Raw genomic sequence first — 14290 nt, 5'->3', positions numbered from 1 at the left:
GAATACAAGTGCAAAATATGTAGTTAGAAAGTAAATATTTAATGACTTTTTTTCATACTGTAACACTTAAATACCCAGCTCTTGCTAGTAAAATCAAAACTATTTACATTCTCATTTATTGAGATCTAGCTGTACAAACTATATTAAAATACTAGCTTTAATGGTATGAATTTATACAGCTAGACTAGGAAATGCGCAAAACAGAATTCATACTTATCTCCTTTTTTTTAAGTTAGATGTTTTACAGCAGCTTTTCTGCTTTTTCAAAAGTTTGGAAAAGCTCCCTCTTTTTTCTGCAGAATCTAGAGAGGCAGCTGCAAGATAATACAGTCCCTTTCTGAATATTATTGTTGGTTGATTGTAAGTGAGAAAAACACAACAAAAAGAGCATGTCCATCAGCTGCATGATTCTGCCACACTGCAGAATCAACTTTAAGCAATGCCCCTTTGACCTGAAAGCACAGGGGAAAAAATAAACAGTGGGAAAGATCCTGCTGCTGCTTTAAAAATACCTGGTCTAAAGAACTTGAAAAGGTGCTGCAGGTCATCGGGTTTTGTGTTTGTTTAATGTTCAAACACTTAACACCTAAGTCTTAATTTTAATGACCTGCGTAATACTGATATTATCTGAACTGCACAGCAATTCACATACCAAAAGATCTGTTAGAATTAGAAAGATACTAAAGAACGGACATACTGTAAAAAAGTAATTTTGGTTTTGAGGGTCTGCAACAGTTCAGTGGTCTCTGGTTTGCCATTGGATTTGTGTTTGGGTTTGGAATTTTTTTTAGTGATATGACTGCAATGTACACTAGATTTTGCAGGATCTCCCCGTGTACACAACTGAAGTCACTACTCTGGCATGATTTTGATGGCTTCATGACCAAATGCTACAAGAAGTGAACACAGTGGTTCAGTAGAAGGAAGTCCTCTATGGCAACATAGACCCAGTACAACTGGCATGCTGTTGAAAGAAACTCCAATACCATAGCTGTTCTGTCAGATAAAAGGATGAAATAAAGGGCTATTTAGTACTGTCATGACATTATTTTAAATATTCTGTACTATATATGTTTTTTAGCAGGAGGTCAGTAGTGTGCTGGATGAAGGCACCCGCAACTTTCCTGGCCACACATAACCCTAATTGACTTTGTTGCTGAGAGCCTAGATCAAAGATGATGAACTTTCTGGTTCACTGTATGCCTCTTGTCAAATGTATTTAAAACATCAGTTGTGGATCACGTCAGCTAAATTTCCATGGGCATCAAACATGGCATCAATGGCAACTGCTTGCAGTAGTCGATTTTGATGATGAGAGATAGACCAAAAGGGAGGGATGGCAGTTGTATGATCAGCGTACGCAGAACAACCAGAACCACAGCAATTGGTCTTCCTTCTTCAAATACATGCATGCATAGGTGGATGTTAGTCCTGGTATTTGTTCTTGAAGGTGACAGACCCCAGTCACTCAAATGAGGACTTAAGAACTGTTCAATCAAATTAATCAACTGACCTAGAAGCCAGAATCACATAATAATGCTTAATGAATATATTAATTAAACTGCAAGCAGATGCTTGGCAAATTTCCACATTACCACTGTGGATTGTGCCTTGCTGTTGTCTTACACTGTCTGGAATAATAATTTGTAAACATTACATGCTCTCTGAGTGCAGCTCAGTAATTTAATACTGTTGCCCTCTTGCATTTGGTTAAACTGGAAGGTTGTACTCCCTCCCACTTAAAAAAAAAAAAAAAAAAGAGCATCAAAAGTACATAACTTGATCCAGGTGCAACAGATCCATGGGATTTAAAAAAATACTGGTAAAAATGCTGATTAATCGCCAAATATAAATTAGATAGTTTTACTGTTCTTCTGTCTTGAAATAGTCTGAATGGTCTCCAAGGGATTATGCCTCCCTCTGATACAATTACCACTAAACTGGTAGTTTTAAAGAATGGGGTAACTTCAGTCTGATCAAGATGTCATTAGTTGCAAGCAATAAATTAAAGCTCAAATCAGTTCCAAGTGGAAAAGCCAGTTCCAGTCCTCTGAGCAATCTGTTAATTGTCTAATGAAAAACCACAGAGGTTAGTTGTGGGTTTTTTTGACTGGAGAGCTGCATGTGAAAAATGCAGACTATGCATTGACTTCAATAGCACTTAGAAGTCATCTATAGTTAGAAGCATAGACTCACCTACATACTACAGTACTTTTAGGAACATTCAGAAAGAAAAATATACCTACAAAACATACTGCTCCCCCTGCCCCTTCCTTCTGCCAACAGACTAGGAAAAGGTAATACTACTTTAATGGTGTATAATGAGGTAATACTGTAGTTGTAACAGGACTTATTCATAATAGACTCCCACTAGTGACCATCAATAAAGAGGTGTTAATTTGATCCATGTCGACCAAATAATTAGGAAACAACTGAATGGCAGGTGGTGTTACCTTGTCCTTTACACAGAAAGGGGAAAAGTAAGATGCAAAAGTCGTATTTAATACCCCACATAGGCACTACTAGCTCAGCTGTGGCAATGCACAGGGGAAGTCAGGTGTTTGAACCATTAAGAATCACAACAGTTACTGCAGGAAAGAATGGTAAGGTCAAATAAATCCTACTCAGATAACTCATCTGCATATTCTTGATTTGATATTCCTTATTTTCAGCTTTAAACTGATGCATGGTGTTTCTGGACATTTAGTCTGCTGCTTCGCTTCATTCAGTAATCACTGAAGTAAACCCCGAGTGTCAGACACCAGAATTCTGCAATGACAGGACCCAAGTTAAGTATCTGGTTATCTGTTAGACTGAAGAAAAACAACTGTTGCACAGCTTCAGAGGTTCTTGTAGACTCGTTTCCACCTAATACTGATCAGCTTCTTTTGTCTGTAGATTAGAAAATGCCGGTGCTTTTCATGAGCAGAAACCGACATTCTCCCAAGCTGTAGAAGATAACTTGCAATACTCCGAAGTAAGAATTTGCAGGGAATATTTATTTTTAAATGCATAGCATAAACAAGCCATATTGCCCTGACCAGTTTGAAAGAGGAAATGCAGTGGAGGAGTTCATAAGCACACCAAGAAAATAGTAGGCCTTTGTTGAAGAAACATGTGAGTAATGCAGGCTGCCGACAACAGCACGGCCAGTAGTGCAGCCAGAGCGAGCTTCTGCTGCCCAGCTCAGAAAGCGACCTGAGCTACCAGGTATGCACCTACAAGGCAGCTGGAACCAGCTGGCTGACAAGAGCAGAGGCAGAGAGCTGGAAGACAATCCTGACTTGTGGACATGGGATTGGCATTTTGATGCGTAGGATAGAAAGAGGTTAGACCTTAGTCTGAGGGTAGGAAGAAGAGGATGGAGGCATGGCACAGAATTAGCTGCCACAACTGCAGCAGCTGCTGACTGCATCTGTAACTTGGGGTATCATGAGCAGAAGTTCAGTAAGTGTTTCTATACATGTGTCAAACACATGCTATAGTCAACAACAAGGGAAGATGAAAAATGGAAGAGAATAGGAGAATTTAGAATTAATTCTAAACAAAAGAAAAATTAAATCCTCTAACAATTACTGTAACAAAACTTTAGAATCTTAATGTAACAATGTTCATTGTAAAATAAATTCAGTTAAAGATTAACTGCGCTGTATTAATTTCTTTTATGTCCTTTCCTAAATCCAAAACAAACAAAAAAGAAATTGAAGCTTTTAAAATGTGTTCAAACAACTTGTCAAAGGTTCCCCATGTCTGTAAATAAATTTTATTCTATTTATCTCCAAAGCCATTTTCATAAATTAACCACACTTACTGAAGAGATCTTACATTTGTTAGGTATTTTTATTGCAAATTTTATAGTAAACAAGGCAAATATGTACTCAGAAAAACTGGACCCAGTGTATCAAACAGTTAATTTTTTCATATTTATACTTTTAATATATTCAGTATTTCTTTAAATTCAGATATTTTCATTATGGAGTTTTATGAAAGTGTATCTGCTGGAAATCGCTATGCAGTTTTCAAAACACCATACCATACCATAAACTGCAAGAAATCTTCACCAGCTTTCTACCACTGTTTTTAACAGATCACTTCATGGTAGGAACTCCCTATCAAAGTATTTCGCATTTGATTAAAACCCTATAAACTTCCAAGTAACTTTCCCCAGGGAATTCTGTCTCTTACATACATGTAAGATTTCTGGCCTGCCTAAATTGTTTTGGTGACTGCAATATAACAACCTCTTCAAATTTTGTGTAATTGGTGGCTTTATTATGCAATCATAAAGCGGCAAGATTTATTATATTTAAGGTTGTGTTTTAAAGTAACTTATTTCATTAGTCAATTTTTAGTCCATGAGACTACTTACATTGAAGTCAGTTGCATTACTAATTAAAACATTTAGTAGCTATACATATACAGGCAACTTGGTCTTTAGATTTTCACTGAATGTGCAATACACAAACTTGACACACTTTAATTAAGCATTTTACATCACAGAATTAACAGGTTATTAAAGCCTGAAATATAGTGCATATAGGGGCTATCAGTCATACCATTTTGAATTTTAGCATAACAAAACATATATTCCACAGTGGGTTTTTGAATATGAAAATCCTATTTGCTCTTACAATAGTTTCTGCAAAAAGCCACACAATCCAGGTCCTCTAAAACATTCATGCCTATACATTATACCCATTACTGGAAGAATTTTAATACAGTAGGCAGCAATTATTTTCAATGCCTCTTAAAACTTGTACCAAAAATATACATTTTCCATAAAATCAAAAAATAAAATATCTGAAAATGTTCTGTAATAAATCTAGAAAGAGAGGAGGAATCCAGTCTTAAAAGTTAAATTCTGCTCTCAAATATACAATGTAAATTGAGACCAATACATTATATTTGTGCAGCTGACAGAAGAATTTGACTCAGTCAGCAAGATTAAAATGCAAAAGTTAAAAAAGTATGGAAACTCTTATTTCAGGAGTTTAACTTTGTCCTTTAAAACTTTAAATTTGGGATTGTTGTTCACTTTCTTATTAAATATGACAAGAATATCCTCTTCTGATTTGTGACATTCACCAGCTACTGCGTAATACTGAGCTATAACCTGCACAAAGACAGAGGAACAATTCTGAGTTAGTAAAGATATTCCACTTTAAGAAATAACACATTCGCATCACTGTATTATAAAAATAGCATGGAATCTATTACGCTATTATTCCTTTCCAGAACTAGCACTGTATTTCTTCCGTAGTCCAGTAAGCAATAAAGAATGTGTCCCTCAGTTGACATTCTGTCAACTGATACTCTGTTAAATGTCAAACTTCTTTGCTTATGTGGGCGGGATTTTATGAATTTAAGCATTACAGAAAGAAATTCACAAGATCAAAGGAGATTAAAAAACATATTGTACATTACCTTTTTTCTGAGTTTTTTAATTGAAATTTCATTGTCTGGAGCCTGTTTCAGAACTGCTTTGATGGTTCCCTTCCAGTTGAATTTACCTAGAAAAAAATTAGGTGCACAACATCATTAGTAAAATTAGGTATTTCCAGTTTTTTTCTCTAGTAGGAACCAGCCTTCTTCAATCTCCTAATTTTGGAACCAGTTCAGCTACCACAACAGTTGTTACCTTACTGACCCTACAACAGCAGGGTGTCTTAAGCATAAAGGCTGTTTTTGAAGATTGTAATAGCATAGACATGAAGAACCAACATACCACTCTAACAACTAGGGCCAGGATTGCTTTTACTTCTGTGCTTCGGCTATTAAGCATCCACTCTTACTAATACAGCAATAGTTGGGAAGATGTGTCTCCTCACCCTTGGAGCACAGGTAGTCGATTTCACACAGTACCCACTTCAGAGGTCATTAACCCCTAGTTTCCAAATAAACAATCTGTATGTTCAAAGTAAGTGTGTCAGATGATAGGCATGTTTATGTAAGCATAAACTAATGTCCAACACAACTAAAGACCAATTTATAATTCACTGAGGAAAAACAGGGATAGAATTGATACAAACAGATGCAACAGAGCTGTTCTCTATGTTGGTTAATGTGGGTGGCAGCAGGAAAGAGACCTGCTGCTGTGAAACAAACATGCCAAACTCCTCGTTGCCCAGTGGAAGCAAGCATAGCCAAAGGCTGCCAGCACAGCAGAAGCAACAAGTAAGAGAATTAGATCAACATCAAATGTCAACTCTAGCACAGGCCACTTACTATGGAACACACAGGTATACTGAATATCCAAATCTATATGTATACTGAGGCACAACTGATTTCATGGCTTGCTGCAAAAGCACTATATTTACATTCTGCCCTGTCTTTCGCAGAATCGGTTTGTAATTATATAAACTCCCCCTTTAAGAATACCTTTACCTGTTCCCACATTTTCTTCATTGCCATTGGTGTTTTCTGCTTCCATGCCTTCTGAAATGTTTTCAGTTTTCATTCTCTTTGTCATTTCTCTGTGAGGCTCCTCTACAGATGGAATTGGATAAACATACACAAAACATTACAAAACTAAACTATAAAACTAGTCTGATGTGACTTAATTCTTGTAACATGAGTTTATAGTTGCTAAGAGGTTCAGATTTTATATAAGGACTCTGCAACCACAGTGTTAAAAATAATCTACTTTGTCTATGTAACTTACTAAAAAAATTCTACTTAGGTAGATTATTGAACTTTAAGGTGTTGAGAAAAACCATCTTGAAAACAAACAAGAATATAAGGTGTAGGATAGATACCTTCTGTGTGTTTACATTTGCGTTTCTTTACATTTGATTCCTCTTCTATTTCACTCTGATGGCCATTTCCATTTAATTCAAATTCATTCTCCAAGCTCTCCTTTCCTTTCTTGGACTTTTTACTCCTTTTTATTTCTGACTGGTTTTCTAATTTCAAGTCCTTTTTCTCCTTCTTTTTGTTCTTTTGTCTCTCTTCTTTTCGTTCTCTCTTATTCTTTTTCCTCTCAATTTTATCATCTGTAGTTCCATCTTCTTCCTCCACTGTTTTTTCCCTAGTGTCTGTAGACTGCCCCTCTTCCTTCGGTTGTGGTTTGTCTCGTTCTTTCTCACTTGAAATCTTTTGTTTAAAGACAGATTATTATCGTTTTACATGCCTTTTTTGACGTTACAGCTTTTCTCTACTACATTATTCATGAAGAACACAAATATCCTGAATTTAATTAAACTGCTTACATGTGGTGACACCAATTACCTGAGAAACAGCACTACATAGCATGGCTGATTCTTCTTTTAACTTATCAGCCTAAATGCTAATTACCTTAACATCACAGAAGAAATGTTGTCTTAAAGCATATATAATTTCTATATGAAATCTTTATGTGTTTTTTAACATATTTTCTAAATGTAATTAAATTAAGGGAGAGAACTCTTCAATTTACGTAGACAAAAATACAGTATATTACAGCAAGATCCAGAACCTATTCCCAAATATACAGGCCCTGAGTAATAAATAATCTTAGCTGTACCATGCATTTCCCTGTCTTGGGATATGTCTGGGACAACAAACTATTATTGCATGATGTCAACAAAGGCACTGCTGGTTGTTTTAATTGTACTTTTCTCACCTTAACACATCTGGTTTTCTTTTAATGTTCCTGGGCTTATAAGAATTTTCTTGTAGCAGAATTCATATACTAATGAACATTTTTATGTTTAAATTAAACTTTAATAATTACAAGTGAAATACAATTACTGAAATATTAATGTGGCTATTTAGAAAGAGAATACATGTTTATACAAGCAACTTAATACTAACTTGTTTTTGTAAAGAGTAATTTCAATTCAATTTCAATTAAATATGAAGTCCACTTAAGAAATTCCTTTGAGTATATACATTTCAGAAAATACACCCTGAAGTGTATTTTGAGATGTTTCTAAGACCTCTTAAAGGTGTATTGAAATGATCTGAGCAAGAAAGTTGTGTTACATATTTTGCTTTAATGCTATATTCTGTGAAAAATGTAAATCGTTTACTTGTGTCTAAATAAAATAATTGTTCAGATTCAAGATTTTTTTTTTTAAATGAGTTTAAATCCAGACAAAACTGCTTAAGACTTCAGTGAAGTTGTGCTAACTCCAAATTAATGTTTCAGCAAGACATGTCCTTGCAACTCACTGCCCAGAGTTTATGTTATGTTCCTATCCTTTAAAGAAATGTCTTTCCTTCCTTCCTGGCTCTTATATATGGATTCTTCAGAAAAACTACAAATAGATTTAACTGGAATCATCAAGTCAGGAACATAAAGCATAATCAACAAGGCATTAATGTCAAAGGCATGCAGACTCAGAAGAAGTTGGGGGGAGCTGGGAGAACATCTTTACATCGACAGTGAAGTAAGCTTCTACAACAGCTTTCTAGTAGCAGCAATACATGTCAACAAACAATCAAAACACCACCCTACCAAAACATGCTAAGCTAGCCCTGAAATAGCACAGAATTAGCCACTGAGAAAAAAAGGTCAGTGTAAATTCACAATTTGGACACAGAAGTGGGAGGAATTTGCACCAGAAACTGGAGGATCTCGTCTCTCTCCACTAATAAAATAAGTAAACTAGGTGCTGTTATTTCCCAACTCTACTACACGTAAATCTGAGGCCAATAAAGTTCTAGAAAGACATTGTGTTATTCCTTCTTGGCGTGTGGTAAAAGACTGGAACCAAAGATAAAATTGGTGGTTTTCCTTTCCCTTTGTACTAATAGCATAGAATAAAGTTAAATTAGCCTTCTCATTACTGTGTCACAATCATGTCACTGTGTCCATGTTTTTAATCACAACCTACTTGCCCAGTATGCACAAATACTTCAGGAACAATATGCTCTACAAATTAGCAATTGTCTTGGAAATTACATTGTAACAGTATCCACTGGAACAACGTGAGACAATATTTCTGCTAACATCTACAAAGAGAGTCTGAAAGGTTTCCCTTATAGCACTTTTGACTGCATTCCTGTTGTACAATATTGTACCTCTAACTTAACTTACATTTCTGGTTGCTTCAGAGAAAATATCCCACACTTGGTCTTGCAAAATGCTGTCAGTAATTCTCAAACTGTTCTTCATCCAATTCTGTGCAGGAAAAAAACCACCCGTAACTGAAAAGGTGCACCTCTGACTTTTTTATTACCATGTATTTGGTTGTTGTTTTTATTTAAGAATCTAATCACTTCTGTTTAAGATCTGGTTAGGCATTTCTTTCTATGAGATCTTTTAAACTTCCATGCTAAATTGTTTTGCATAATGCCTCTGTACTGTTATGAGGCTATACCATGCCTCTCAATTGCTTCACCAATAGTAATCCAGAAAAGCTAAATATATAGAAAAGATAATCCCCAAGCTTTTATACAGCTGGTTATGTTAACAATGTTCTACCAAACCTTCTGACAGTTCTCACGAGTTACAAGCGTTAGGATCTGATCTTACTTATTTGTGCGCTGGACAGATGGTGATGCTCCTAAATGGATACCTTAGTTTATTACAGAAAAGTACAATTCAAACGACTATCTCAATGCAAACATTTGAAAGTTGCTGGGGCTATTGCAGGAGTCCCTGCTAAAAATTAAAACAAAGCATTAAATGTCTACTTATAATATGCTCGCACTGTCAGCAACATATCAACTTTCACGAGTGTGGAATTCCAAGTAAAACCTAATATAAAGATTTTTCCATTGCAATGAAAATCTCAGGAAAGCTGCACTTGTAAACTGGGACAATGAACTGCAAAAACTTTTGATCTTACACTGCAACATATCTTATCAAAGAGAAAGGCTTCTTGACAACATCACTTCCCCTGCTTAGAACATTAATTCTGTAGAAGAGTATTCTAACCTACAGCTCACTAGCAGCAACTTCACTGCAGCTCCATTAGGTTTTATTTGAGTGCTTTGGAAGCAACCATGATCAGAGGCTGCTGGGTGGGGAGAAAGGCCAGTTTGCCAGTAATTCTTTACTGATACCACATGAAACATTTAGGATTTGATTTGGCTGTGATGCAAAGTTTAGTGCAGCACGCAGTGTGGGAGATTCTGTCAAGAGTACTGAGCAACAGGAAAACTCTCAAAACAGTATCGTGCCTTTACGAGGAAAAACACAAAGCCACAGATACAAGAATCCTTTAAAATTATGTCTAAGCATTTGGAGATTCAATAGAAATTGCAAATAGAAAAGAAGAAAGGTATTTAAAAAAAAGAAGCTAACGCATGGAGATTAAGCTTGAATGGTGAGACTTTGGCTTATACCTAATTAAAGCAGCAAGGAGATGTATTTTACAATCATTGCCTATTTGAAACTCACCTATTACGCCATCAATTTACCAATGCCCAAATAAGCAATTTGTCCCACCTTTGTAAAAAAGAGAGTGACACTCACTAAGAAAGTCTATTTTTAAACTCACTGCATGGATTACTACAAATCTCTATTAGAACACACCTGAAACTTTACTTTTTTTCTTGGAATATTATCAAAGACACGCATCTGCTCCATAATGTTCCGCACTTTGGGGCTTATGTTTGGCTTCTTCATTATTTCATGAATTTTCTGAATGAAGAAAAACACAACTAAATCAGCAAAGGAGCATAATGATCGAATGAGACATGCAAGGTAGGCAAGTTGGAAACACACTGGACAGAAATAACCCAGTACCCATAAACAGGATACCCTGCTCGAAAGAACTGTTCAATACACGTGGGGAAAACACTAACCTTTAGTTTTATCATATATCATAAGATGCGTCAAAGTTATCTATATAAAATGTTATGTATAGGCAAGCAGGACTGCTCACCAATGGTTTCTGATGTACAAGTTACAACCTGTAATATAAACATTTAAAAATAAAGTAACTGTATCACATAGGGAATCACTGCAGCATGAAGAAGACCTGCATTAAGCAAAGCAATTGCCAGCTGGTTGGTTTTTGCAAACTTCTGGAGTTAATTGTGAAAATTAGGCTAAGTTTGAGGCCACAGTTTGACACGCATCTCTTTTGGCAGTAGTGCCAGCTTCAACAACCATTAATCCCTGTAAAACAGCTCAGGCCTATTCCTATGCTAGATGTGCCAGCAGAACAGCACAGATGAAGTTAGGCTTGGGCCTTACAGCAGTTAATTGAACAGCACTGCTGCATGTGGAGGGGAAAAAAGGCTCTGAGCTTCTCATTATTTAAAAATGTAGCCACTGGATGCTGGAGAGCCTTCCTGTACTTCTGAAAACATAATTACTGAAAGGTTTTGTGGATCTGTTAAGACTACCAGAAAAGGATGCTCTGTAATAATTCCTCACCCTTCTGTGTAGAAAGTATTGAGGAAGGCTAACAATTTTCATAAACAATAGCATTCATATCATACTGCCTTTGAACAACATGCTCAAACAATGTTCACTCTCAAGGACACTGATCTGTTGACTTCAAAGGTATGATTTGTATGCCTTGAATACATACGTAGCTTAGTACTTTGTTAGATTGTGTTCTACACGTGATAGGAATCAACAAATCCATGGATAAATGTGATCTAATGGGATTTTAAAAACCTGACAGTTCTTTCCCAAAACATTTAAAGGAAACTAATAGTCATAAGAGGTTCTTGCATTAGATATGTAACTACCCGAAGGGTAGGACAGAAAGGGTAGGAGACATTTCCATCCATGCTGGAACCTCTGCTGTTCAACATATTTATAAAATATCTGAAAAGAGGGCAGGAAAATTTTCCTGGTGATATGAAGCTATTCAGTATGAGGACTGTGAATAATTCCAGAAAGATCTTGAAAGAATGAGCGACTAGGTAATAAAAAGATGAATTACATTCAACAAAAATTCATGTAAAGCAGCATGCATAGGAAAAGCAATCCTAAAATGGCAGGCTTTAAGTTGATCACTGGAGTTTAGACACAAGATCTTGGGGTTAAAATAGCCAATTCCATGAAAATACCAGCACAATGATCAGCAGCCGTCAAAAACAGCAGATCAACTGAAAAAAATCAGTAATAAAGGAATAAAGAACACAGAAAACATCATTATGACACAGACTAAATATATGGTTCATCTGCATCTTAAACACTGTATGTAGTCCTTGTAACCTCATTTCACAAGGATACAGCAGAACTGGGAAGACTTCAGAGGACCAAAGATACAATCTACATATGAAGAACAACTGAGCAGGGTAGGACTTCTCAGCCTGGAACAGAGACAAAGAGATGGGAAGGGTTGCCTGGCGAAGGTCTACAAAAGCGTATGTGGCATGAAGAGGGCTGACAACGATCAATGCCTCTTTGTATGCAAGAACTAGGGAACATTAAATCAAACTAGTAAGACAGAGATTCAAAACAAAAAATGCATTTCTTACCACAATAAGCAATATACCTAACAAGGAACTGCCAAAAGCAAGCTGGGGGTATTGGGAAAAATCAACCTCTGCTTTGCTCCAGTATAGCTTCTCCTGTGTCTTTAACAATTATAAACAATAGTTATTTATCATACAATACAATACAATAACATACGTACAGTACAAACCTTACCTGAATCCACTCCTGTTGTTTAGCATCTCCTTTGGTAGTTTTGGCTTCAAAGTCTTTCCCACCGTATTTCTGGTCCTCACTTACACACTTCACATGTTCCTTATAATCGTCACCCCTGGACATGAGAGATTTTTAACTGTCATTCACAAAAGTGTTCAGTCCTTTCAACTACACAAGACTCTACCTAATCCACAAACTAAAGTAACAGATGATAGCATTTATCATTTAAACCTCAATACTGTCAACACCTACATAAGTAAAGCTTGACGTGTTTGAAGTACATGCTTGTAAGACTGCTGACATTTCTGTCATGCTATAGCCCTCAGTAATAATTTCTGACTTGCAAAATCAGACCCAAGTCTTCAGTATACTGCTGCTTTTCTTAATGACTCTAACTTAAGCACATTTGTATATGTATAACGTATGCACAATTCTTAAAGCACCTCTGTATTTTACTACTCACATTGACATGTTTTACAATTAGAAAAGCAGGTTAAAAATGTTCACAGAAACCTAATTCCTAAATATAGATACACAAACGTGGTAGCGTAGTATGACCAATTCATAAGTGCCCCTGAAAAGGAATGAATATATCTTAATCTTTTGTCAGTGAAGCATTGAGAAATATAGCCATTATTTAAGGACAATCTTATTATCTTATGCAAATTCATACATTTATATTTCAAAGCAGAGCGTAGCACTGCTTTATTCTGAAAAGTGACAACCAAATTCAGAACTTTTGACGTTACTGCCAATCTCACTCTCCCTGCAGCAGCAGAGCAAGTAACAGTCAATGATCGGATGCTGAAAGCACTGTCACTTAGATCGAGAAAATAAAAGATTGCAACTCTGTTTACTGTGTGGTTTAGCTGTCCTTGTGGTTCAAATCTGGATGATTAAGCCTGAAATTATATAAAAACGTGCATAAGTTTGAAATACAAATATGAATTATTCAGAAATTGAAAATTTAATTCTAATATACTATAGAAAACATATATTTGTATTTGTGACAACCAGTGCAGAGCGAGCAAGGCCGTTTTCCATCCTTTACCTACCAGAAATCCTTGCCACAATCCATGCAGGAAAGGCACTGGCAGTTTCTGCAGATGTTCACATGTTTCTCAACTTGTGCTTTCTTCACAGATTCCCCACACGCACTGCACGTGAACACGACCATGTCGCCGAGCAGTCAGCAGCTCCTGGGCAGCGGGTACAACCGTCTTCCTCCCCACACGAGCACAGCCCTCGGCATACACGGGTTGATCCTACACTTACAGCTGGAAAGAAGCGCTGGGATGGCCCCAAGGCAACGCAGCTGCGCGCCCACCGGCAGGAAAGCGAAGCTGCTTGACTGCGCGCGTGTGAAAGTCCTGAAGGGAAAACTCACTTCGCTCGACACCTTCAGCACGGGGGACACCAGCACCCCCGGCACCACCAACGCCCCCTACCCCTCCGCCTCGCTCCGCAGCCGGCGGTTCGCGGCTCCCCGCAGCAGGCCCGCCTGCGCTGGGGCCAGGCCAGCGGCGCCGCTGTGCGGAACCCGGAGGCGGCCGCAGGGGGCGGGAAGGCCGGCCCACCCCCTCCGCTCCGCGTCCCCGCACCCTCCCCCCTGCCGGTACCTACCGCCCGCACCTCCACCGCCGCCTCCGACGGCGACACGTGCAGCCGCCCTGCCCTGCCCTGCCCTGCCCCCTCCTCCCCGTCCCGGCCCTCCCCGCCGCTCTGCGCCTGCGCGGCCACCGCCCCGCC

The 14290-nt window shown here is 37.6% G+C and overlaps 1 protein-coding gene across 3 annotated transcripts; it reads right to left on the bottom strand.

The window, feature by feature from the left end:
* Nucleotides 1–3821: 3821 nt before the first annotated feature.
* On the bottom strand, nt 3822–14245 carry LYAR (Ly1 antibody reactive). 3 transcript variants are annotated; one of them, XM_055708435.1, is made up of 9 exons: nt 14165–14245; nt 13597–13911; nt 12542–12656; nt 10463–10570; nt 9020–9103; nt 6756–7092; nt 6385–6486; nt 5425–5510; nt 3822–5113 (listed from the first exon to the last, which is right to left on the bottom strand). In XM_055708435.1, the coding sequence occupies exons 2-9, from the start codon at nt 13716–13718 to the stop codon at nt 4979–4981; spliced, it is 1089 nt and encodes a 362-aa protein (XP_055564410.1). In that variant the 5' UTR covers nt 13719–13911; nt 14165–14245; the 3' UTR covers nt 3822–4978. The 3 variants fall into 3 exon arrangements, with proteins under 3 accessions (XP_055564410.1, XP_055564414.1, XP_005433187.1); XM_055708439.1 differs by having other exon boundaries at nt 14174–14188; XM_005433130.4 differs by lacking the exon at nt 14165–14245 and having other exon boundaries at nt 13597–14119.
* Nucleotides 14246–14290: the final 45 nt, after the last annotated feature.

The sequence above is a fragment of the Falco cherrug genome, chromosome 1 (assembly GCF_023634085.1).
Source record: "Falco cherrug isolate bFalChe1 chromosome 1, bFalChe1.pri, whole genome shotgun sequence".
NCBI classification, from domain to species: domain Eukaryota; kingdom Metazoa; phylum Chordata; class Aves; order Falconiformes; family Falconidae; genus Falco; species Falco cherrug.
Note: the sequence above shows the minus strand (reverse complement) of the source record. Positions and strands in the feature narration are given on the sequence as shown.

What these genes read in the sequence shown, in the direction of transcription:
- LYAR (XM_055708435.1), bottom strand. Translation starts at nt 13,718, where the DNA reads ATGGTCGTGTTCACGTGCAGTGCGTGTGGGGAATCTGTGAAGAAAGCA. An exon ending in TGAAGAAAATGTGGGAACAG is followed by an intron (nt 5,511 to 6,384) that starts GTAAAGGTATTC and finishes ATTTTTTTCTAG; the next exon opens with GTAAATTCAACTGGAAGGGA. An exon ending in TTAAAAAACTCAGAAAAAAG is followed by an intron (nt 5,114 to 5,424) that starts GTAATGTACAAT and finishes GTCTTTGTGCAG; the next exon opens with GTTATAGCTCAGTATTACGC.